The sequence below is a fragment of the Megascapheus bottae genome, chromosome 22, assembly GCF_031878675.1.
Source record: "Megascapheus bottae isolate mThoBot1 chromosome 22, mThoBot2.hap1, whole genome shotgun sequence".
Classification (NCBI taxonomy): Eukaryota; Metazoa; Chordata; class Mammalia; order Rodentia; family Geomyidae; genus Megascapheus; species Megascapheus bottae.
The window spans coordinates 13,331,956-13,355,178 of NC_143530.1; the positions used below are offsets into that span (position 1 = coordinate 13,331,956).

The following is a 23,223-nucleotide window of genomic DNA, read 5'->3' on the forward strand; positions in this document are numbered from 1 at the left end:
ATCACGATCCTCAGATCTCAGCCTTCTGATTAGCTAGGGTAACAGGTATGAGCCACCAGCACCTGGCCATTTTAAATTCTATCTATCTAATCATATGCCAATCTGCATACTGTGCCTTCCATTCAGTTCATTCATTCATTCATTCATTCTTCATTGTCATCCTCATTTAGTCATGCAGTTGAGTCTTTTACCCATCCATCCATCCATCCATCCATCCATCTATCTGGCCAATTTCTGAATGCTGAATGGTCAAGGGACACAGAGAAGAATAGTATAAAGTGTCCATCATTCTAAGAAACTTCCACTATGGCTCAGGAGATGAAATAACACTCAAACTACATGTAAAACCAGTGTGTAAAGTGTATATGTATAAGCACCATGTATGGGCACAAGTAAATGACTCTGAAACGCAGAAGGCAGTTCATCTTCTTGTTTTCTGAAATTCTCACCACTGCCATTGTAAGCTCTCAATGGTGAAGGCTGGACTTTTGTCTCCAGAAGCCATCATGGAAAGGCTGTGTACTACCCCAGGAGGCAGGCACTAGGAACTGTGATCCTCACATCTCAGCCTTCTGAGTAGTGGGAGTCACTTGCAGCTGGCTTCAGTCGTTCCTTTTTGAGATACTCAGGATAAAATGTATTTGAGAAAATCAGAATGAAGGTCCTGGTTCACGATCTTTCCCTGTTGCTGTAAAACCATTTGAAATCTGCAAAGAGCCATGCTCATAGGAGGGCTGAGAATGACCTCTCATCATGTAGCTTAACATAGGATTTACCTCCTTCCTTTTGTCCTAGACTATTCTCCTTGTCTCTCTCTGAATCTCTGTGCCTCCTGTCATCCATGTTTCTGCCTTATATCTTTGCAGGGTGACGTCCAGGAGCTTGTCATTGTTCCCGGTGTCCAAGCTGCCTATGAATCTTGCGAACAGAAAGATCTGGAATGTGAGGAGAAGCCGAGGGACAGGCCTCAGAACCAACAGCCTCACAGAGCCCAGAGATCTCCAAAGCAGCAACCATCAAGACTCCACAGGCCACAAAACCAGGAACCCCAGCGACAGGTGGGACTCTCAATTATAGCACCCTCTAGAGGGCAGATACCTTGTGTAGGGGGGTAGATATCTAGACATCCATCCAGAATTCTCCCCAGGTTCCAGAATTCTCCATCCATGTTGGGCTCCAGTTCTCCTCTCCTTAGTTCTCCTCTTTAGCCATGTCTTTCTATTCTGGTCACTCTTCTCTCCTCCTCTCCGCCCTTATTCATCAACCTTTTTATTTTCATTTAAAAATAAAAAGAGTCATTATGAAGAACTGTCTGGGAGCTGTGTTCCCTGCTTGAGGCTCATCTTCTGCCTGTCCTTCTTTTGTCCTTGGGTTTCTTTCCTATCCTTTCTGGAATTAAGAGATTGGGAGATAGTGCTGGAGGAGCGGGCCTCAGAGAGGGAGGTGGTAGAGCAGGGTAGGGGACATGGAATGAGGGATAAGCAAGCCGACACGGTAAGGAGTGGTGCTCTGCCCAAGTGTGGGGTAGCTGGCCCTCCTGTGTAGCAGGGGATACAGAGTGGGGGGAGGGAGTTGGAAAGGGTTGAGTGGTGGGGGTGACAGATATGATTTGGGAGTTTGTGGTCTGAGGACTGGAGGATCAATCTCTTAATCATGTCTGCTTCTGTCTCACATGCGGGACATTCCCTCTTGCCTACCTCTCCCCTGCTGTCTCCTTATTCCTAAACTCTCCTTTGGTCCCAACTCCTGGGTTCCTAACTTCATTCCTCAACTCCTCCACCATCTCCATACCTCTCTCCCTGCCCTTCCCACCTTCAATTCCTCCCTGTCCTCATCCCCCTTCCCTAATCCCAGCCCACCGAGCCTCTCTACTATGACTACGAGCCCCCTTATGATGTGACGACCATGGGGACGACCCCTGATTATCAGGTAAACTTGAGGAACCCCATCATTTCTTCAACTTCCTCTTAGTACTCCCCATGTTTTTCACTAGGGAGAGATATCATAGAGAGAGAGAGAGAGACAGAGACAGAGAGAGATTATGAGGGTGTACTTATTCATCGCCCCTTCCTATCTCTCTGCTGCAGCGGTCTCACAGCTCCAACCACAGGGCTGCCCCTTCCCCTAGGGGGCGTCGGACCCCTCCCCGAAAGCCTAACTCACCTGCCAAGAGATCAGCGTCCAGGCAGGCACCCCCCTCACCAGCCCGGAGGCCCTCTCCAGCTGGAGGCTCTGGCCCAGCGCGTGGCCAGCCTCCCCCATCCCGACACCCAGCTCGGCGGGCAGCTCTCCCCACTGTCCGGGCCCCCCCCAGGACCAGAGGCAGCGGTTACCGGCAGGTAGAGCCGGGGCATCCAGATCTCTGCCTTCCAAATCTCCTCTAGAGCCTGGAGATTTACTGCCCTCCCACAACTCCCCCTGCAAAGGGGCTGCAAGATCTGAGATTTCCCCCTTCCCCCAACAGAGACAGATACTGACCAAGGCATGGTGGGGATAGGTGCTGCTCTGCTTTTCTTCCCACTAACATCTTCCCTTCCCTGCTCTGCTACTCTTCTCCCCCTCCTTGGGGTTAGGACCCCACCCCAGGTGAAGAGGACAGAGTCCTGGAATCAAGCCCCTTGCCACTTCCTGAGGAGGTAACGCCACCCCGAACCCTTCTCCAGCATCCAGTTTTATGTCTTGATGAACCAACCCATCCTCTGGCCAGAGGGCTCTTTGTCACATCTGTACATGGTCTTCTGTTTTCTCCAGTGTCTCTAAGTGTAGTCATTTCCTTTGGCATTCATGCCTCCTTCCGTTACTCTTTGTTTCAGGAAAATGTTTCTACGTTGGTGTCAATTAAACTTACTTTCTGTTATATCTCCATCTCAGAATCTGTTTTCTGATCAATACTGTCACTTTTTTTTTCTTTCACCTGTCTTTCTCTGTGGTCATTCCCTAGAACTTGCATCACCATCTTGTTTATGGACTGTTCACTCTATGCCCAGCCCTCTGGCCACTCTTCTTGTTGTCCACCATTTTTTTATCCCACCAAGCTATTTTCTGGACACTTCTTCCCGTGTCCAGCCTTTGGTGGTTTTTCTTTTTTCTATATAACTACTCTGTGTTGGTCTTTGGGAGAGAAAAAGTCCAGTCTCCTATCCCTCTCAGGATCATTCAGACTAGAAGTTGTCAAACCCTGGGGTCAAGCAGAATGCCTTCCTCAGCCCTAATTCCCCCATCTCCCCCTTTCACTCCTTTACTCCTGGGAAGGAGCACCCAGATTTCCAGGTCCCCTCCACAGCCGACAGGTTCCAGGCAGAGGAGTATGGGGAGGGTGGCACAGACTCTCCAGCTGGGGTCTACGATTACACCTATGGCTATGGGGACGATTATCATGAGGAGACGGAGCTTGGCCCTGCCCTTTCTGCGGAGACAGCCCACTCAGGAGCCGTAAGTGAAAGGAGCTCCTCTTCCATTCTTGACCACCAGTGAGAGCTACAGGACTGCTTCCTGTTTAGTCATTGTTTGCTGGGATTTACTTCCCATGGGTGGCTGCCATTTCTGTTTATGTAAGATGTCTATGTTGCTTCCAGAAGACGACTTCTGCTTTCCCTTGCCAAATGTCTTACCTGTGACTTCTTGGGGATGATCCCTCTGCTTATGACAGTTGGAATTTTTGTTTTTTTAGTCCTTTGGCCACTTCCTATCTAAATCAAGCTGGATTTCATAAAGCTTTTGGTCAATAAGCAATTTGTTTTTGTTTATTTTTAGTCTTCATCAATTCTTGTTGATCAAACCAATTTGTTGTTCTTGTTGCTGCTGAAAGATCTAACTTCCTATGCCATGTTTCTATCCTATAGCCAGTTTTTATCTGGTCTCCTTCCTGTCTTCTCTACTCGTGGCATCCATCTTGGTGACTGTTTTCCACTGAACTGAAAGGGATTATTCTTTGTGTTCTGACTATAGTTTTTCATGCCGTCTTGTGACACTTTTCTTTGACAATTAGCCAGTTACTATATGTCTCAGGCTATCTAAATCATAAAGTTTTCATTGTGGACCTAGATATTTATCATGACCATTTCCTGTGTGTCCTAGTTTTGCTGTTTGTGTTTTTCCGGAACATTAACTGTCACTGTCAGAATTCCCTTTTCAGGAGTCACTTTCTCTCTGTTTTATCTCTGAGTTTCCTTTCTGTCTTGGTCATAGTAGCCATGTCGTTTTTTTGAAGGTCTGCTTCCTAGATCCTCTTTTCTTGGTTGCTTCCTGTCTGTCTAACCACTTCCTGTTTGTCCAGTTTGTTTTCTAGTCATCTTGGCCATGTTTAATTTTTCTTGGCCCTGGCATTATTCTTGCTTCCAAGTGCTGTCCCTTTGTTTTGTCTCCTTTAGTGGTTTCCTATGTCTTCAAACACTGTCTGTTACTCAGCATATTTCCTGTCTACTCTGCTTCATCTTTTGGCTGCCTTGCAATTATGGCTGCCTCCTTCAACCTGCTGCCTCATTCCACCCTTTCTTTCTCTAATATTGCCACCCTGTGATCCTCTGCTGCCTTTTCCCTTTTGCTGCTTTGGGGGTATTGGGGGGTTTGAAGTGGGATTTGGGACTTGCACATTACAGTTTGGCCAGGATGGAGGTGGAGCAGAGTATTCCAAAAATCTTTGTTGGCAGAGCTGGAAGTGGTGGTAAATTCCCTTCATTCTCCTTGTTTTTACCTTGATTCTAACTTAGAGCATGGAGGAATTATATCTGAGTGGAAATGTGGAAGTGAGGGAAATTGTGGGTTTAGAGTAAAAGTGAAAGCCAGAAGAAGGGTAGCATCCTTCTGGAATAGGAACTGGGGATGTTATGGGAAAGTGCTGAGAGGACTGGATAACTGAACCCAAGAGCTATTTTTCCAAAAGCTAGATATGAAGCCTGGGTTCGTAGTATCAATAGAGACAGTGCTCCGAATCTTCCTAAAGTTTGGGTGCTTAACCTTGGAGGTTTATTTATTTTTTTGGTTGTGAGGCTTGAACTCAGGGCTTGGGTGCTGCCTCCAAGCCTTTTTTTTTTTTTCGCCAGTCCTGGGTTTGAACTCAGGGCCTGAGCACTGTCCTTGGACTTTCTCAAGGCTAGAGCTCTACCACTTGAGCCTCAGCACCCTTCCAGCTTTTTTCTATGCATGTGGTACCGAGGAATCAAACCCGGGTCTTTGTGCATGCTAGGCAAGCACTTTAACCACTAGGCCAAACTCCTGGCCTCTCTGAGCCTTTTGTGTTCAAGATTAGCACCCTACCACTTGAGCCACAGCTCCACTTCTGATTTTTTAGTTAATTGGAGATATGAGTCTCACAAGGACTTTTCTGCCCTGGCTGGCTTTGAACTGTGATCCTCAGATCTTAGTCTCCTGAGTAGCCAGGATTACAGGCATGAGGCATTAGTTTCTGGCTTGGAGGAGTTTTTATTGTTGTTGTTGTTAATTTTTATTTGTGAACCCCTTGAAATTATACATCAAATTCTGTGCACAAAGATGTATATTTTGTATTTGCTGCCGAACAATACATAGTTCATTGATTCTCACATGATTTCATGCCTTGCCTCTACCCACAAACAAAAATCTGTCCTTACTCTCAGAGATTTTTGGTAGGTTAGGATAAGGATGCTCTCTTAAGGCTCTAAGGATTCCTGATCTGAGAGAGTTTGGAGGAAGAAGGAGTTTGGAAGTTTGAGTGCTTGAAATTCCAGAAAAGGAAAGGTGTATTTGGTGAGGTGGGATTGGGGCCTGGGCAAGGGGAGGAGCCCCCAGTTCTCCTTAGCAGGCTTTAGAGGTCTGTGAAGAAGAGCTCTGGGGGAGAGCTTGGAAATTTGAAGGTAGGGTTAGGAGAGTTTCTGAAGGACCGGAGAATGGAACTTGGAGTTGGAGTGGGTTGTCCTGGTATCCTGGCTGCTCACAGGCCCCACTGGGGATTACATGTGTGTCTCCCTCAGGCTGCCCATGGACCCCGGGGGCTGAAGGGAGAGAAAGGAGAACCTGCAGTGCTGGAACCTGTAAGTTATACTGGCTACTGTGCTCAGGGAAATGGAAGAAGACAAGGAAGCAGGGTGGGGGTACGGTACTAGGCCTATCGCCTCTGACTTTTAACCTTTGACCTCATAGGGCATGTTTGTGGAGGGGCCTCCTGGCCCAGAAGGTCCTGCGGTAAGTGTAGCTCGTATATTAGCCTCCATTATTTTATCAGAGCTTCTTTCTGCAGGTATTTCCATGCTTGCGTGTAGATGCTCAGGGCTCCTCAGATTCCCCGGGAATCCTTCCCATCAGAGCTTCCAGATTCCCAGATCTCTTCTAGAGAGAGAATCCCTCAGCCACATGCCTCTCCTGTGTCTGATGCCCACCCCAACCCTTCTACTTTTGTTCCTCAGGGATTGACTGGTCCTCCTGGCATCCAGGGGAACCCAGGCCCAGTTGGAGACCCTGGTGAGAGGGTAAGGAAGTGTAGGGAGCGGAGGAGCCACTTAGATCTGGTGGGGTACCATGCTCGAGAATCCTTCGTTAGCTGGGGGGTTGAAACACCTAGGAAGGCAAGCATACTCTGGTAAGGGAAGAGAGTAACCTAGCATTTCACTCGCGTTTTTCTACATGGGGGCACAGGGGGGGGGGCTCAGGGAGGATCTTGGGAGGTCTACATTTATTGTATGGAAAAGGATTTATAGGTCAGGCACTGGTGGCTCATGTCTGTGATCGACCTACTCAGGAGGTTGGGATCTGAGGATCACAGTTCATAGCCATCCCAGAAAGTCCATGAAACTCTTATTTTTGAAAATGCTGGATGTAGAACTGTGGTAGAGTGCTAGTCTTGAGCACAAAAGCTCAGGGAATGTTCAGGTCTTGGTTTCAAGCCTCAGGATTGGCACACAAACACACACAGACATAGACACAGACACACACAGGCACATACACACACACACACACACACACACACACACACACACAGCCATATACACAAGTTATAAAATGACTTCAAGTCCCTAACCTCTTCTTCTCATCATAACTTTCTTATTCCCTTATGAATCAAGGGCCCTCCTGGGAGAGCAGGGCTCCCTGGATCAGATGGACCCCCAGGTCCTCCTGGCACATCACTTATGCTCCCAGTGAGTTATTTTCTGGGTTTTAGAATTGGCTGATGGGAAGTGGCCGGGGAGTTATGTTGTGTTACCGAGAAATGAAAGGTTAGGAAAGCTATGGAGGAATCTCTAGATATTTTCAACCTAAGGAGACTGATCTTTGGGGTGGGGGTCTGAGTCCTTGTTATATGACTCTGAATAAATCTAGAATCAAACTTAGATCCTCTAGAACAGGGCAGAAAATTCGTATTTCCGGGAGTCTAGAGTCAAAGGAGAGTCTTTGCGGAGGAAGTCTAAAGAGTGGGGAGGAGGGTGGCAGTTGAGGTTTTGAAAACCTTTAAGTGCTTGTGTAGAACCCACAGGAGAACCTGGGGGAGTGCACAGAGTGTCCCAGGGCCTGAGGGTTGGAGCAGAGGTGTGAGATGATGCTTCTGGGTGGATGGGCCACATGGATTTCCTCGAAGAGAACTTGAGCTTTTTCCCCTTGCCCCTCAGTTCCGGTTTGGCAGTAGTGGGGGTGAGAAGGGCCCAGTGGTGGCGGCCCAAGAGGCTCAGGCCCAGGCGATTCTGCAGCAGGCACGGGTGAGGAGGCTGATGGAGGGAGGGCATGGTGGGAAGGGGGGGCAGGCACTGGGAGTGACCTGGAGGGATAGGTTGGAGTGAAGGGAGGGCAGGGAAGGTCTGGGTTGGTTTGGGACTGAGGGGGTGTCTGGGGAGAACAGAAGGCATGGGGAAGGAGTAGAAATAAAAGGGAAAATTTGGGGGGTATACTGGGATTTTCCAGAGATCTCAGTTCTGCTGTCCCTCTTCTCCTAGCTGGCGCTCCGTGGCCCCCCTGGCCCCATGGGATACACAGGTCGTCCTGGACCCTTGGTGAGTAAAGCGGGAGGTTGTGATGGAAGTTCTTCTCTTTGACTTTGGGGATTTGGATAGTTCTAGAAAACAAACCAAACTGGGTTGAAGGTTGTTTCTTGTCTTCGGGGGAGGGCTCTGAGATTGCTGTGTGTCTTTCATGGCCATTCTTTCTCTTCTCTCACAGGGACAGCCTGGGAGCCCTGGCCTAAAGGGAGAATCTGGAGACCTAGGACCTCAGGTGATGGCTCCCACATCAGATCCCCACCTCTGTGCTTCCTCCATCTGTGCCCGTTAACCCAGCCCCGTCTTCTCCCTCCCTAGGGCCCCAGAGGACCTCAGGGCCTCACAGGTCCACCTGGCAAAGCTGGAAGAAGGGTAAATTCACCAGGATGGGATAGGCATTGGTGGGAGCTGGGGCTTGGAGGGTGGAGGACTGTATCTACACTTCTCTGACACTGTTTTTTGCTCCTACAGGGCCGAGCGGGTGCTGATGGAGCCCGAGGGATGCCGGGAGAGCCTGGAGTAAAGGTAACAGCCTGGGCTCCCTACCTGAGCCACAGCTCTCAGCCCCACCAGGGCTCACTGTTGCACAGGCCCTCCACAGGAAGGAGCCTGTCCCCACTCTGGACGTAGCGGTGAGGGATGGTCTGGGAAAGGAGCCGAACCCTCCACACACTCTGGCTGTTCCTCTTCCTCCTAGGGTGATCGAGGTTTTGATGGACTTCCAGGGCTGCCTGGGGAGAAAGGACATAGGGTAAGGATTTGGGCGGGGGTGGGGGCGGGTAGCTCTTATAATAGGGAGGTAGATCTTTGTGGCTGGGAGGTAGGGTTCCTAAGGCAAGGCAAGCAGGCCGTAGGCAGGTGCTCAGGGACTGAGAGGTTAGCTAGCTGAGGGTATCTGCCTGTGCTGGGGGCGCTAAGGCTCTTCTCGTCATTTCCCAGGGTGATACTGGTGCCCAGGGTCTCCCTGGTCCCCCTGGGGAGGATGGAGAACGGGTAAGTGTCGTGGCAAGGGCAGGGGTTGAGCTCAGGAAAAATCTAGAAAGAACGTTACTTCTTCATGTCTTCCACTTGCAGGGAGACGATGGGGAGATCGGGCCTCGGGGGCTGCCTGGAGAGTCGGTGAGTGTCTGGGGCTGTGCTGGGAGAAGGGCTCTAGGGAAGCCCAGAGAGGGAAATGGCCACAGAGGGATGCATCTCCTCTCCTTCATTCACATTGTCTTCTCCCTCAACCTTGCACACAGGGACCTCGAGGACTCCTTGGTCCCAAAGGGCCACCTGGCATTCCTGGGCCCCCGGTAAGTGGTTCCCTGACTTCCAACCCTGGCCTTCTTGCTTGACCTTTCTAACTTTGCACCCTTCCTGCTTCCCTTTTCCCTTTCCCTCTCCTCATCTCTTTTTCCATGTGAGCTTCCTCACTCCCTGGCCCCAGCTATCCCTGCCCCAACCTTTTCCAGAAGCACTTGGACAGCCAGATGGTTCTGGGCTCTAAACATAGCCAAAACAAAGCAGAACCCTCCAATCTACAAACCCACAGACCTACGCCCTGTAGATCTGAGATGGCTCTGCTGGCTTCTTCTGATGAATTGCTGGTCTGACCAAGCCACTGCCTGTCCATTCTCTAGAATAGCCAGGCCTTTCAGAAACCACAGATCCCATCTGGGCTTGGCCACACCTTTTATCCTGCTCACACCCCTCTCATGTTTCAGGGAGTCCGAGGCATGGATGGTCCCCATGGCCCTAAAGGGAGTTTGGTGAGTGATTTCCATGGAAATGCCTTCTCTTATGCCACAAAGCTCTACTTTGGTCCTGTTCATCTCCAGTTTGGCCCCCTCTTTGTCTCCTGCTCCTGCCATCCTGGCTACTTCTGCCATATTTGTTGTCATTATTTCTGACCACTGCCTGGCCACCTGTTTCTAGGGACCTCAGGGAGAGCCAGGACCTCCTGGACAACAGGGCACTCCTGGGACCCAGGTGAGTGTCTCTGCCCACCCTCACCCCCAATGATGTCCTCTGAGCTTCACAATGAAGCAGACTCCAGAGGGGGACACGATTCAGGGTCCCAGGGCCTCCTTGATCATTCCCTGGTAACTTCTCTCTCTTTGTGTACAGGGCCTCCCTGGGCCTCAGGGCGCCATCGGCCCACATGGAGAGAAGGTAGGTGACATCGGATGTACAGGGCATGGGGCTCTAAGGGTGTGTATGTGTGGGGGGGTAGAGCTTGAACTACGTATTGGAGCTGTATTATTAAGATCTGCCTGATCCCTCTAGTGACTCTGGTCCATCTTGCCTTCCTTCAGGGTCCCCAAGGGAAACCAGGGCTCCCTGGCATGCCTGGCTCAGATGGACCCCCGGTGAGTGGGCCCCACCTCTGAACATAAGTTCCTCCCAAGTCCTTCTCAAGGTGTCACTCACAGGCTCCTTCAGTGAGCATCCACAATGTCTCCCTTGCACTGGAAGGTCACAGATGGTGACCACAGTTGCAGGGGAATTGGATTGGGAGACATACAGGGTGGGTGCAGGGAAGGTGACAGGGCTCAGCAATCATTTCCTCCATCTCCTCCCCTGCAGGGCCATCCTGGGAAGGAAGGTCCACCCGGAACCAAAGGAAACCAGGTGAGGTCTTCTGTACTTCTTTTACCTCCTAAAGAAGTCTCCGCCCAGATTCAGGGCCCCGGAGCCCTATGGGTTTTCTTGACTTCTTCACACACTTGGGCAATATTCCCAATACCCATATTTTGTAGTCCTATAAATGCTCATGTCCTATATAACTATACTTCATTTCTCCCTCCCTCTGAAGCTGCCGCAGTGACGTGCTGAGGCTCCCTTATAATATGCTTATTTCTTCTTCTAGGGTCCATCAGGACCTCAGGGTCCTCTAGGATACCCAGGACCTCGAGGTGTCAAGGTAACCAAGCACAGGGGAATGTCCTCTGGGCTTCACAATGCGTCAGCCTGGAGATGTGACTGGGGTCCGGGGCCTCAGGCTTGGGCAGGAATGCACAGGCTCTTAGGAACTTGGGCCTTCCAGGTGGGCCTCCATTCACTGGTCATTCTCTACTCTCCCTTTAATCCTAGGGTGTCGATGGAATTCGGGGCCTAAAGGGTCATAAGGGTGAAAAGGTGAGCAGAACCCACTCCTGGCTACTCTCTTCTCTCGACTTGCCCCTCATTGCCCTTCAGCTTTTTTTTTTTTGCCAGTCCTGGGCTTGAGCTCAGGGCCTGATCACTGTCCTTGGACTTTCTCAAGGCTAGAACTCTACCACTTGAGCCTCAGGACCACTTCCAGCTTTTTTCTATGTATGTGGTACCGAGGAATCGAACCCGGGTCTTCATGCATGCTAGGCAAGCACTTTAACCACTAGGCCAAACTCCCAGCCTGCCCTTCAGCTTTTGAAACCCACCTTTACACTTGTCTTCTCTGAAACCCCAGGCTTCCCAATCCAACATGGGCCGATGCCCTCTCCCCTCTGTCTTTCTTAGGGTGAAGATGGCTTCCCTGGCTTCAAAGGTGACATAGGTGTAAAAGGAGACAGGGTGAGTACAGTCCCTACATTGATTTCCAAACTCTACCTTGACAGTGCTCCACTTTGGGGCCCCCAATCACCAGCCTGTTCCTCCATCACCAACCTGACAATCCAGCTGCCCTCTTTAGAGCTTGACAACCCCATGGTCTGTCACATTGGCTCTCCATTCAGAATCTCCATGCTCTGTGGAGACCCTGCCCTGTCGTAGCTTCTGGGGACTTACCAGGCCACTCACCCTCCCTGGGTCCCAGTACTTTCCTCAGACCCAGGCCCACCTCTGGTTTCTGATCTTCACCTCCCCAACCCTCTTACTCAGGGCGAGGTTGGAGTGCCTGGTTCCAGGGGAGAGGATGGTCCCGAGGGACCGAAGGGACGCACTGGACCCACTGGAGACCCTGGGCCCCCTGGGCTCCTGGGCGAGAAGGTGATGGGGATGATGGATCGGGACTTGTGGCCTCTGGAGACATGGGAAGAAGCCACCTGGGCCCTGGGACAGGCTAGGGGGAGAAGGCAGCAGAAGGGAGCGAGGCAACAGGAAAGGGCCAGACATGAATTATATGTGTGTAAGCCATCTCCTAGTCACTGATGAGTTGAAGTCCAGGAAAAGTTCATGTTATGGTGGGATTGGTGAAGACAGGCATAGACAGGACCTTTAGGCAGGGTGAGCGTGTGTGGTTCCGAGGGGTAGAGTCAAAGAGGAGGTGAGTTCTGTGGCCCCGAGTGTCGGGTGCTGTGCCAGGCCTTTGAGGTTGGTGTCTGTCCACCCTGACGCTGTGCAGAGACCCAGGGATACTAGAGAGAGAGAGAGGGAGGGGAAGGGTTCCTACCAGAGTCAAGCAGGTTGTTGGACAGGAGACAGGGGGTTGGGGGCTCGGGGTTTGGTGAGAAGCATTGCCACTCTTAGAGGGCTGGGGCCTTTAGGGTGGAGTAATACATATGGTCTTTCTCACTCGTGATTGCTCTTTGTCACCCTACCAGGGCAAGCTGGGTGTTCCTGGTCTGCCTGGCTACCCCGGACGACAGGGTCCCAAGGTGATATGATGTTTCGTTTTTGCCCCACTTTTCTTTCCCTCCCGACCCCTGACCTCAGGAATCATACTCCAGCAAAGCATGGGGTACTCTAGAGAGAATTTAGCCATTCCCTGTTCTACCCATGAGGAAACAGAGGCCCAAGGCATTTCAAGTGTTTGTTCAAGGTCACCTAGTTATTGGCAAGGCTGAGACCTCCCCTTCTGCTGTCAAAGTGGTCTGTCGACCCACTTTGGCCTTTCTGAAGCCTCTCCCCTTTCCATGACTTCTCAATTAACCCCCTTCTTTACACTTGCCAGGGGTCCTTGGGATTTCCTGGTTTTCCTGGAGCCGGTGGAGAAAAGGGGGCACGGGTAAGCTGGGGGAAGGGAGAGGGTACCGAGGGAGGGGTCGTGCCCTGAATGATTTTTAATTCCTACTTCATTCCCACCAGGGCCTGTCAGGAAAAGCAGGACCTCGAGGAGAACGGGGCCCCACGGTGAGTGGAAGAGGGAGGAACACAAATAGGAGGCACAGCCGCCCAGGGGGTGCTTTGGAGTGTTTCTAACACCTCTTCTGCCTAGGGTCCACGGGGCCAGCGGGGGCCCAGAGGAGCTACTGGAAAGTCTGGAGCTAAGGTTAGTGCACTCCTCAAGTCTCTGTCTGCCCTCTGCTGCTGGCCCCCCTCACTCCCTGACCCATCTTCCTCAGCAGTGAAAGCACATTCCACTCCTTTGACTCTGTTTCCCCCACAGGGAACATCGGGTGGTGATGGCCCCCACGGGCCCCCTGGAGAGAGGGTGAGTGTGGCTTGCGTGTCTCATTCCCTAGTGTTCCCAGGGAGGAAGTGTGTCCAGAACTCATCATTCAAACCTTCTCTGTCTTTAGGGTCTCCCTGGACCTCAGGGCCCCAATGGATTTCCTGGTCCCAAAGGGCCCCCGGTAAGTTGACTGCTGGCCTCCGACTCATCCCTGAGTCAATCTTCTCCATCCCCTTACCCAGCCTAGAACTCACTGACATCTGAAACCCTTCCAGGGACCCCCTGGAAAGGACGGGCTGCCAGGGCACCCAGGCCAGAGAGGAGAAGTGGTGAGTGATAAGGCTGCTCATCTCGTCTCTCGTGGTCTCCTGAGACCCTCCCACTCCAGAGCTGTCTGGAGGTCCTGCGTGCAGGAGGTTCCCTGAGCAGTCATGGTGTTGATCGGGACCAGCCCAGAGCTCAGTGCACCCTAAGATCCTCTACTGTTTTCCTTTTGCAGGGTTTCCAAGGAAAGACGGGTCCCCCAGGACCTCCCGGAGTGGTGGGACCTCAGGTAGGTCTGCTGCCAAGAGACAATGGCTCCCACACTGGAAGTGAGGGTGTCTGCCCCTCTTCTCTGAACTCATAGCTTGCCTGCCTGACCCTGGGAGCTGGGGTTTCAGTCTATTTCTGGAGGTGCTTCTCCTCTTCTAGAAAAGGCAATTCTCCTGGGCTGGGAGTTTGGCCTAGTGGTAGAGTGCTTGCCTAACGTGCACGAAGACCTGGGTTTGATTCATACATACAAAAAGCCAGAAATGGTGCTGTGGCTCAAGTGGCAGAGTGCTAGCCTTGAGAAAGGACAGTACTCAGGCCCTGAGTTCAAGTCCCAGGACTGGCAAGAAAAAAAAAATACAGGAACATAAGGTGGTGGAGTCAGTCCACTTTGGGGAGGTCACAATTCAGTAGCACTTTGGAGAGCCCCAACAATTTCCTAGTAGCTCTGGGCAGCAACAAAAGGGCTGGACTGGCATTTCAGGGAGGGCATAGTGGGGTCTTTGGGCAGATGGGGAGACAAACGGGCTAAACTTTGGAACTCTACCTTTTCCCAGGGAACAGCAGGAGAAAGTGGCCCCATGGGGGAAAGAGGTCACCCTGGGCCCCCAGGGCCTCCTGGAGAGCAGGGACTGCCTGGCACAGCTGGAAAAGAAGGAACAAAGGTCAGCAAGGGGTCGGTGGAAAGGGGTGCGGACTTAGGGACCTGGGGTTGGGTGCTGAACGGAAGCAACTACTATGGATTTGAAGGGCCACCAATCTCTGTAGGTTTGGGGGTATGGGTGTGACTCATCACTTCTTCTTTCCTTTTAGGGTGATCCTGGGCCCCCAGGGGCTCCAGGGAAGGATGGTCCTGCGGGTCTGAGAGGTTTTCCAGGAGAGAGAGGCCTCCCGGGCACTGCCGTGAGTGTGACCCCCTAATCCCACAGCCTTTCACCTTGCATTCCCTCAGTAGCCCTTCCCATGTCTCAGCCTGGCTCCTCTCCCCCTCCCTCATATTTCCCAGCATGCCCCTGGAGCCCCATCCCCTGCAAAGCCTCACCTTCTTGTCACACTGTTCCTCCAAATCTCTGGTTCACAGGGAGGATCCGGTTTGAAGGGGAATGAAGGTCCAGCTGGCCCACCAGGCCCTGCAGTGAGTCTGGGGTCCCTGAGGGGTAATAAGAAGGAATAGGGGAGGGGCCGGGAGCTTGGCTTAGTGGTAGAGTGCTCGCCTAGCATGCACAAAGACCTGGGTTCGATTCCTTGCTACCACATACATAGAAAAGCTGGAAGTGGTGCTGTGGCTCAAGTGGTAGAGCTCTACCTTGAGGAAAGCCCAAGGACAGTGCTCAGGCCCTGAGCTCAGTCTCCAGGACTGGCAAAAAAAAAAAAAAGAAAAAAAGAAATAGGGGAGTAGATGAGGGAAAAAGGATAAGCAGGAAATCTGGAAGGAGCAGTTACAAAAGTTAGGGTTCAGGCTGGATTGTGGCCATAGTGGTCAGAGTGCTCTCCTAGTATGTAGGAAGCCCTGGATTTGATTCCTTGGTACCACATACACAGAAAAAGCCAGAAGTGGTGCTGTGGCTCCAGTGATAGAGCAGCAGCCTTGAGCAGAAAGTGTCCAAGGACAGTGCCCAGGCCCTGAGTTCAAGACCCAGGACTGGCACGAAAAAAAGTGCATTTAACCTTTGGTTCTTCTGGGATTCACAGTCTGAGGTCCTTTGGTTTGGGAGCACTGAGTCTCCTTTCTGAAGAACTTGACTCGATTTCCTCTCTCAGGGCTCCCCTGGAGAGCGGGGTGCAGCAGGATCAGGGGGCCCCATAGGTCCCCCCGGACGCCCAGGTCCACAAGGTCCCCCTGGAGCAGCAGGAGAGAAAGGTGTCCCGGTGAGTGTGTGTGTGTGTGTGTGTGTGTGTGTGTGTGTGTATCCCCATCTGTGACTGGGGGAATGGCTAGTCCTCTAGGGGTACCAGAGGGTGAAGGTCATTTCTCAGGCTGGGACTCCTCTCTTCATTTCCACAGGGTGAGAAAGGTCCTATGGGCCCAACTGGCCGCGATGGGGTGCAGGGCCCTGTGGGGCTTCCCGGTCCTGCTGGACCCCCCGGTGGAGCTGGAGAGGACGGAGACAAGGTGAGGGAACCCACAGCCTGGACCCATCTCTCCACTTGAGATGGCTGATCGGATGGTGACCTTGGACCCCAGCCTCTTATTTGCCTCACTCCGCTCATTTCCTTTTTCTCATTCCCCGCGCCCCATCCCTTCCCAGGGTGAAGTGGGGGAGCCTGGACAGAAGGGCACCAAAGGGAACAAGGGTGAACACGTGAGTGTCCATGACCGTGACCTTCCGCCCTATCCTCGCATGGCTGATTTCCTTGTGGGCTGTTTCAAGTCTCCTGTCTTCCTCAGGGCCCTCCTGGACCTCCTGGACCCATTGGTCCTGTGGGACAGCCTGGAGCAGCAGTGAGTGCCCCTTAGTTTGTCCTGGACTCCCCTTTGCCCTTGGGCTAGGAGCAGTTGATGCTTGGCCCTGAGTTGGGTTTGTGGGTAGAGAACACTTGACTCAACCTTGCCTTCCATCCAGGGAGCCGATGGGGAGCCTGGAGCTCGGGGACCCCAAGGACACTTTGGTGCCAAAGGAGATGAAGGCACACGAGGATTCAATGGGCCTCCAGGACCCATTGGCCTCCAGGTGAGCTTGGCAGTGGGGAGGGGGACGGGGGAGGATCAGGATGGGGATGATGTTTGCTTGAGATCCTTGGCAGCAGCCTGTTGATGAGGAGAGGGCTGGGGGGACAGTCACTGCCTCCACTGCTGGGGGCTAATGCCTTAGGGCTGGGCTTGGCGGGTTGTCACCTGGGTTTGTACTTGGTGTCTCGTCGCAGGGTTTGCCAGGTCCCTCTGGAGAGAAGGGAGAAACCGGAGATGTGGGTCCTATGGTGAGTAGGAGCCCTAATGACCCCATCCCACCCCAGCTCCGCCCCTGGCCAGGCCCCAGTCACACCCCGCTTCCCACCTTGAGGCCTGTGTGTCCTAGCCTGAATGATGGGCTCCCTCTCCCTTCCATCTGCTCTCTGCTCATTCAGCCCTCACCGTCCAGGCTCATCTCTGGAGCTCCTCTCACATCTCTTCTCCACCCCTGATGTCTCTCTGTTTCCCCCAGGGACCACCCGGGCCCCCAGGACCTCGAGGCCCAGCTGGACCCAATGGTGCCGACGTGAGTCCCTCCAGTCTTTGTCCCTTCAGATTAATGTCCTTTGCCTCCCTTTCCCAACCCTAAACTCCCATTCCATCTCGGGTGCTAAGAGAAGCGCTGACACTTGGGGAGGGCTGCCACTCCCGCAGGGTGACACTGGTCCTCTTCCAGGCCCCTGACATGCTTTGGCAATGCCTTCTCCTCCTGTTCCTCTTCTAGGGCCCACAAGGTCCTCCCGGAGGTGTTGGAAACCTGGGTCCCCCTGGAGAGAAGGTAGTTGGGAAAGGAGTGAATGGATCAGTTTTGGGGGGGCTGGATGCTGGGTGTACAAGACAAAAATGAGACATGGGCCGGGCGAGGGGCGAGGTGGCTCAGGCCTGTAATCCCAGCTACTCAAGAGGCTGTGATCTGAGGATTGTCCTGAAGACTCTTATCTCCAATTATCCCCCCGAAAAACCGGAAGTGGAGCTGTGGCTCAAAGTGGAAGAGCACTAACCTTGCGCAAAAGAGCTCAGGGACAGTACTCAGGCCCTGAGTTCAAGCCCCATGACTGACAAAACCAAAACAAAACAGAATGAGATGTGGGAAATACCAGGACTTTGTGGGGGGAGGGTGGTAGAGGATGTTGACCCCAATTTCTTTGTAGGGGGAACCTGGAGAGTCAGGGTCTCCAGGAGTCCAGGGTGAGCCAGGAGTCAAGGTGAGTGACAGGTTGGAGGCCCTGACATTCCCCAAATTCCTTCAGTCCTCAACCTCATGTTTTGTTCCCTTGTGTCTTTGAGCTTCAGTCCCTCTTCTATAGCCTAAGAATCTCTACTGCCAGCCTAATCCCTGAGCTTGATTGAGCCCTGCCACCCTTTCCTTGAAGGGAAGAGAGGGGACAGAGGAACTACCCCCTCCCCCTTGCCATAAAAGTCTGATTTTCAGAGCATGTTCCAGTGTCACTCAGGGGCAAGGTCGGGGAGCCCAAGGTGCCTGGGAGCGGGGCCTGCATTTCTGATCTGCACCCTTCCCTCATTCTCCAGGGTCCACGTGGGGAGCGTGGAGAGAAGGGAGAGTCAGGACAACCAGGAGAGGCAGGACCACCAGGGCCTAAAGGCCCCACAGGCGATGATGGCCCCAAAGGGAACCCTGTGAGTTTGAGGGATGGTGTGGGAGGAGAGCGTGTGAGTGGAGACCCACGAGTGTGAGGACCTGGGAGGGTGGGGCTCCAGGGTGGGGATGTCTGCAAGGGTGTCTGTGGGCTGCCCATGGGAGAAAGGCCCTCTAGTTGTTTTCTAGAAGCTTTCAAAGGCCAGGAGGTCATGAAGCAGGCAAGACAGCTGCTTGTAGGCGTCTTGTGCCCTGGGGTCGGTGCTGGCTTAGGAGGAGTCACTGACCTTTGCTGTCCCTCTGGTTCAGGGTCCAGTTGGTTTTCCTGGTGACCCTGGCCCTCCTGGAGAAGGTGGCCCTCGGGTGAGTGGAACCCAGGGAAGGGAAGGGGTGTGAGTGGTGGGGCTTGCATGGAGGGGCTCTGCACAGCTGATGGTGGGCATTGGAAAGCTGGGGTGCAGGGCAGGCTGGGGGATGGGAGGCTTGGTATCTGGGAGGGACCCTCACCAGGTGGAAGGGTCTTCCTCTGACTTTCCTCCATCTCTGTAGGGTCAAGATGGTGCCAAGGGAGACCGAGGAGAAGATGGGGAGCAAGGACAGCCTGTGAGTGACCCCCTTTTTCTGAGCTAAAGCCTCACACTTCTCTTCTTTGCCCGGGACCCAGAGGTCTTGTCGGGAAGGCCACTCATCCTCTCTGGTTCCTCCCTCCCTAGGGCTCTCCTGGTCCCACTGGAGAGAATGGACCCCCTGGACCGCTTGGGAAGCGGGTAAGTGAGGTGGAATCTTGGGACCTTAGATGGGACCAGGATGGATGGAGGCTGGGTGATGGCAGGAGATGGGTTGGTGTTTGAGTTGTTCTTGGCTAGGATGTATTTGTGCTCATGAGCAGTGCGTTATACTCATGTACCTTAGGTATCTTTTCTTTTTCTGTATTTTGCTCTGTATGACCTTGTCAAGGCAGTGTTGCTCACGATGACCTAGAATGGAATCTGGAGTGGGGGCAGCATTTCTGGAGGCTCCTGCTGGCTCTTAACCCTTTAGTGGCTAGGGCAGGAGTTGGGATGGAGGCAAAGGGCTCTTTACCAAATGTGCAGAACTGCTCTGTATTTGAACAACTGACGGTGTTCTTACCACCTGTTCTTACCATCTGTGACAGGTCCTCTGCACGTGTACAAGTGTGTCTGCACATTTGTGTGTATGTGCATAAGTAGGCACAGTCAAAAAGATGGGGATGTGAGACAAGTTGTGTCCGGGTGACCCTACTCATCTCTTTCCTTACCTCCATTCGCAGGGTCCTGCAGGCACACCTGGTCCAGAGGGGCGACAAGGAGAGAAAGGTGCCAAGGTGAGAAAGAGAGGCTGCCCTGGGCATCAGAACATGTGATCCACCTCGCCCAGTTCTCATCTGACTCTCAGTTACCCCTCCCATATTGAGCCCTTTGGGGGCCTTGAGTTTGGTACTTGTTCCTATCCCTGGGGTTCTGGAAGTTTAGCTTCTTTCTTCTTCTTCTTCTTCTTTCTTCCTTAGGCCTCCTCCCTCTCCCCTCTGAACTTTGACTTTTGGATAATAACTGGGTCTTTACTCAGGACCTTGCACTTACTAGCCAGGCACTCTACATTTGAGCTGTGCCTCTAACCCTTCTAGCTTTTGCTACTTTGCTAATAAGGCTTCACTTTTATTTCTGGGACACTTTGGACCTTGATCCTATTTAGGTTTCCTACATAGCTGGGAGAAAAGGTACATATGTCCAGTTTTCATTGGTTAAGATGAGGCCTCATGAACTTTTTGCCTAGGCTGGCCTTGATTGAAGCACAATCTTCCTGATCTCTGTCATCAAATACTGTATAATAGGCCCAGTGCCAGGCTCTCTGTCCTTTGGGTCATATCTTTCCATGTGTTCCAGGGAGATGCCGGGGCTGTGGGTGCTCCAGGGAAGACAGGCCCCGTGGGTCCTGCAGGTCCAGCAGGAAAACCTGGCCCTGACGGTCTGAGGGGGCTCCCGGGCGCAGTGGTGAGTTGGGGTGTAGAGCACTGAGGGAGGAAGGGAGCGTTGAAGGGTCATGGGAGGGTGCAGTGTGATGAATCAGTCAGGAAAAGCCCTCCTGACCTCTGGGATTTTCTCCAATCTGTAGGGTCAGCAAGGCCGTCCTGGAGCCACAGGCCAGGCTGGGCCCCCAGGTCCTGTGGTGAGTGAACAGAACTGGGCTGGTTGGCAAGTGGGTGCTATGGGGCAGTGAACACCAAGATAAAGCACTGTAGCAAGTGGGGGCTAGTCCAGGAAGAACTCTCCTGTCCCACCTCTTCCTGGGGACAGTGACTTGTTATGTTCCTCCAGGGACCCCCGGGGCTTCCTGGCCTCCGAGGTGATGCAGGAGCCAAGGGAGAAAAGGTGAGTGAAGACATGTGGCCCTGTGTCTCCATCACTCAGACTCTGAAATCCATGGGTGTGGAGGGCGCCTCAGGCCTCTAGCCCCCAGGACCAGGGCTCCTTCCTCAGCCTCGGGGGAGTTCTTCATAGCGATCTTTCCATACTTGGCATCCATGTCCCTTTCTTCTTAGCTCTTCTTCTTTTCTGCACCCCTCTGCCTGCCTGCCCCTCCCCCAGGGTCATCCTGGTCTCATTGGACTGATTGGGCCCACTGGAGAGCAAGGCGAGAAGGGCGACCGCGGGCTTCCTGGACCTCAGGGCTCCCCTGGACAGAAGGGAGAGACGGTAGGCAGGGGACTTGATGCAGGGAGGTCTGGGGCAGGGTGGGGGGCGGCTGGTGTTCATGTTTGAGGTGGAGAGGTGGGACTGGGGACTCAGAGGTGGGGTGAGGGCATAGATGCTCAGGATGGGGGCAGGATGCAGTTGAATCAGGCCTCTCTCCGTCCTAGGGTATCCCAGGAGCGTCTGGCCCCATCGGCCCTGGAGGGCCCCCCGGCCTCCCTGTGAGTACCCCCCCTCACTCACCCTGGAATCTCCCAGTGGTCACCAGACTGATCAGCATAGTCCTGGGTCCCCATCTCTCCTCCCCATGCGTCCATGCCTCATGACAGCCCCTTCTGGAGTCCCTGAGGTCCCTTTCGTTCCTCTGCATGACCACTACCTTTTGTTCCTCACTTGACAGGGACCTGCTGGCCCCAAAGGAGCCAAAGGAGCCACAGTGAGTGACTGACAGCACTGCCCTTTCCTCCTCTATTTGGACTTGACCCTTCCCCTGCCTCATCCCAGGGATGAGCCTTTGAGCTCATGCTTGACCTCTTGACCTCTTTTTGACCTTTTAAATTCCTTTGTCAGGGCCCAGCTGGACCCAAGGGAGAGAAGGGGGTTCAGGGCCCTCCAGGACACCCGGTGAGTTAGGAGGCAGAGCCTGCTCCTCTGACTTCTCTGTTGTGCTGTCTCTCTGCTTTGCCTTCCCATCAACCTCATCTCACCCTTTATGCATCTCTCTCCACACAGGGACCCCCGGGTGAGGTGATCCAGCCACTACCCATCCAGATGCCCAAGAAGACCCGCCGCTCAGTGGACGGGAGCCGCATTATGCAGGAAGATGAGCCCATGCCAACCGGAGGGGCCCCAGGCAGTCCTGGGGGGCTGGAGGAGATCTTTGGCTCCCTGGATTCTCTGAGGGAAGAACTTGAGCAAATGAGGCGCCCAACAGGGACGCAGGACAGCCCCGCTCGCACCTGCCAGGACCTGAAGCTCTGCCACCCAGAACTGCCGGATGGTTAGCAAGATCCCCCGTGCAGAATCCCCCCACCCCCTGAGCTGGCACTGTGGACATTGAGGGGCCTGGGAAAGGTTCTGGGTTGTGAATAAGGATCTAGGGGCTCTGAGCTGGGCTTCTTAGTTGCCTGGGTCGGTAATAATGAGATGTTTTAGCCACAGATATAAAGTTCCTTCCATTTTGTGCCACCTCACGATAGCCCTGTTATAGGAGTAGAAAAAACACCCATGGTCGTGGCACTCCCATGTACGCAGGCCCCACAGCATGTCCTCAGCACCGGGGTCCCACGTCCAGAGGAGCCTGGGGTATCAGTGGGGGGGGGGTCAGGGTGTTTGTTAGGATGCTGGGAAGGCTAGAAGGGGATGAGAAGAACTAGAGCAGAGCAGGAGGTAAGAAGGGCTGAGGTGGGAGGGGGACTAGGTGTGGGGTCCTGGGTAGGAGGGATAGAAGAGGGAAATCGGGGTGAAGATCCTCTTGGAACATGGCACATTGGAGGCTCTGACCTGTCTCTTCTCTCTCCCTGCCAACAGGAGAATACTGGGTGGACCCCAACCAGGGCTGTGCCCGGGATGCTTTCCGGGTTTTCTGCAACTTTACAGCAGGAGGGGAGACTTGTGTGACACCCAGGGATGATGTCACACAGGTGTGAACTGGTCTCCGGTGACCTGTCCCCATTTCCACACCGCAGAACCCCTCTCCATTCCCAGTAGAAACCATTCAGGTCCTCATGGTGGCTGGATTTCTGTGACAAGGTCCCTGAAAGTCCACCAAGGGGACCTCTGTCTCCTGTCCTCTGATGCTCTTTGTCTTCTTCCTATGAAACCCAAGGCAGAGGTTTGCCTTTCTGTGTCCCCAGGGCCCTCGCTGGCCTGTGGCTCCTCCATCTCCACTGGCCCCATCTTTCTCCCCAATTCCTGTTCTCCCCCCTGGCTCAGTTTCTCTGGTTCTTCAGTGCTTTCGAGGCCCAGCAATGACTCCTCTGCCACTCCTCTTCTTGCAGTTCTCCTATGTGGACTCAGAGGGCTCCCCGGTGGGTGTGGTCCAGCTCACCTTCCTGCGCCTGCTCAGCGTCTCAGCCCACCAGGACGTCTCCTACCCCTGCTCTGGAGTATCCCGAGATGGTCCCCTGAGACTCCGGGGGGCCAATGAAGATGAACTGAGCCCAGAGACCAGCCCCTATGTCAAGGAATTCAGGGATGGATGCCAGGTGGGACTCAAGAAGGCTGAGTGGGAGGGGATCTCAGCCTGGGGCTGTAGGAAGAAGATGGGGAGACCCTTAGTGCAGGGTGCCCAGGGACAGCAGGGAGGAGGCCAGCTTCCTGTGTCAGGGCCTGAGGGAGCTCTAAGGGGAGGCAGGGAGGAGGCTAGAAGGGTGAGGCTCACCTCTGTGGACTGAGCAGCAATCACACCAGAGGAGTTACGCTGGCTTGGGCATGGGACACACACACACGTGTAACAGTGTTGACAGGAGGTGTGAACA

General features: G+C 53.4%; 1 protein-coding gene across 1 annotated transcript in view; it reads left to right on the forward strand.

Annotated features, from left to right (window-relative positions):
- The window catches only part of Col11a2 (collagen type XI alpha 2 chain), a 28,049-nt gene that overhangs the window by 3,636 nt on the left and 1,190 nt on the right, over window positions 1–23,223 (forward strand). The window contains exons 5-65 of the mRNA XM_090355227.1: window positions 867–1,058; window positions 1,855–1,929; window positions 2,574–2,636; window positions 3,253–3,432; window positions 5,949–6,008; window positions 6,118–6,159; window positions 6,381–6,443; window positions 7,035–7,109; window positions 7,578–7,664; window positions 7,899–7,955; window positions 8,122–8,175; window positions 8,259–8,312; window positions 8,412–8,465; window positions 8,638–8,691; window positions 8,880–8,933; window positions 9,015–9,059; window positions 9,182–9,235; window positions 9,647–9,691; window positions 9,858–9,911; window positions 10,050–10,094; window positions 10,238–10,291; window positions 10,509–10,553; window positions 10,792–10,845; window positions 11,016–11,060; window positions 11,421–11,474; window positions 11,781–11,888; window positions 12,443–12,496; window positions 12,793–12,846; window positions 12,927–12,971; window positions 13,057–13,110; window positions 13,228–13,272; window positions 13,361–13,414; window positions 13,509–13,562; window positions 13,733–13,786; window positions 14,322–14,429; window positions 14,578–14,667; window positions 14,846–14,899; window positions 15,526–15,633; window positions 15,770–15,877; window positions 16,014–16,067; window positions 16,154–16,207; window positions 16,329–16,436; window positions 16,630–16,683; window positions 16,908–16,961; window positions 17,160–17,213; window positions 17,587–17,640; window positions 17,966–18,073; window positions 18,342–18,395; window positions 18,582–18,635; window positions 18,746–18,799; window positions 19,324–19,377; window positions 19,937–20,044; window positions 20,166–20,219; window positions 20,369–20,422; window positions 20,639–20,746; window positions 20,911–20,964; window positions 21,144–21,179; window positions 21,314–21,367; window positions 21,476–21,743; window positions 22,274–22,386; window positions 22,744–22,950. Of these exons, the coding sequence (XP_090211353.1) occupies window positions 867–1,058; window positions 1,855–1,929; window positions 2,574–2,636; window positions 3,253–3,432; window positions 5,949–6,008; window positions 6,118–6,159; window positions 6,381–6,443; window positions 7,035–7,109; window positions 7,578–7,664; window positions 7,899–7,955; window positions 8,122–8,175; window positions 8,259–8,312; window positions 8,412–8,465; window positions 8,638–8,691; window positions 8,880–8,933; window positions 9,015–9,059; window positions 9,182–9,235; window positions 9,647–9,691; window positions 9,858–9,911; window positions 10,050–10,094; window positions 10,238–10,291; window positions 10,509–10,553; window positions 10,792–10,845; window positions 11,016–11,060; window positions 11,421–11,474; window positions 11,781–11,888; window positions 12,443–12,496; window positions 12,793–12,846; window positions 12,927–12,971; window positions 13,057–13,110; window positions 13,228–13,272; window positions 13,361–13,414; window positions 13,509–13,562; window positions 13,733–13,786; window positions 14,322–14,429; window positions 14,578–14,667; window positions 14,846–14,899; window positions 15,526–15,633; window positions 15,770–15,877; window positions 16,014–16,067; window positions 16,154–16,207; window positions 16,329–16,436; window positions 16,630–16,683; window positions 16,908–16,961; window positions 17,160–17,213; window positions 17,587–17,640; window positions 17,966–18,073; window positions 18,342–18,395; window positions 18,582–18,635; window positions 18,746–18,799; window positions 19,324–19,377; window positions 19,937–20,044; window positions 20,166–20,219; window positions 20,369–20,422; window positions 20,639–20,746; window positions 20,911–20,964; window positions 21,144–21,179; window positions 21,314–21,367; window positions 21,476–21,743; window positions 22,274–22,386; window positions 22,744–22,950 (4,461 nt within the window). The remainder of the gene's footprint in view (window positions 1–866; window positions 1,059–1,854; window positions 1,930–2,573; window positions 2,637–3,252; window positions 3,433–5,948; window positions 6,009–6,117; window positions 6,160–6,380; window positions 6,444–7,034; window positions 7,110–7,577; window positions 7,665–7,898; window positions 7,956–8,121; window positions 8,176–8,258; window positions 8,313–8,411; window positions 8,466–8,637; window positions 8,692–8,879; window positions 8,934–9,014; window positions 9,060–9,181; window positions 9,236–9,646; window positions 9,692–9,857; window positions 9,912–10,049; window positions 10,095–10,237; window positions 10,292–10,508; window positions 10,554–10,791; window positions 10,846–11,015; window positions 11,061–11,420; window positions 11,475–11,780; window positions 11,889–12,442; window positions 12,497–12,792; window positions 12,847–12,926; window positions 12,972–13,056; window positions 13,111–13,227; window positions 13,273–13,360; window positions 13,415–13,508; window positions 13,563–13,732; window positions 13,787–14,321; window positions 14,430–14,577; window positions 14,668–14,845; window positions 14,900–15,525; window positions 15,634–15,769; window positions 15,878–16,013; window positions 16,068–16,153; window positions 16,208–16,328; window positions 16,437–16,629; window positions 16,684–16,907; window positions 16,962–17,159; window positions 17,214–17,586; window positions 17,641–17,965; window positions 18,074–18,341; window positions 18,396–18,581; window positions 18,636–18,745; window positions 18,800–19,323; window positions 19,378–19,936; window positions 20,045–20,165; window positions 20,220–20,368; window positions 20,423–20,638; window positions 20,747–20,910; window positions 20,965–21,143; window positions 21,180–21,313; window positions 21,368–21,475; window positions 21,744–22,273; window positions 22,387–22,743; window positions 22,951–23,223) is intronic.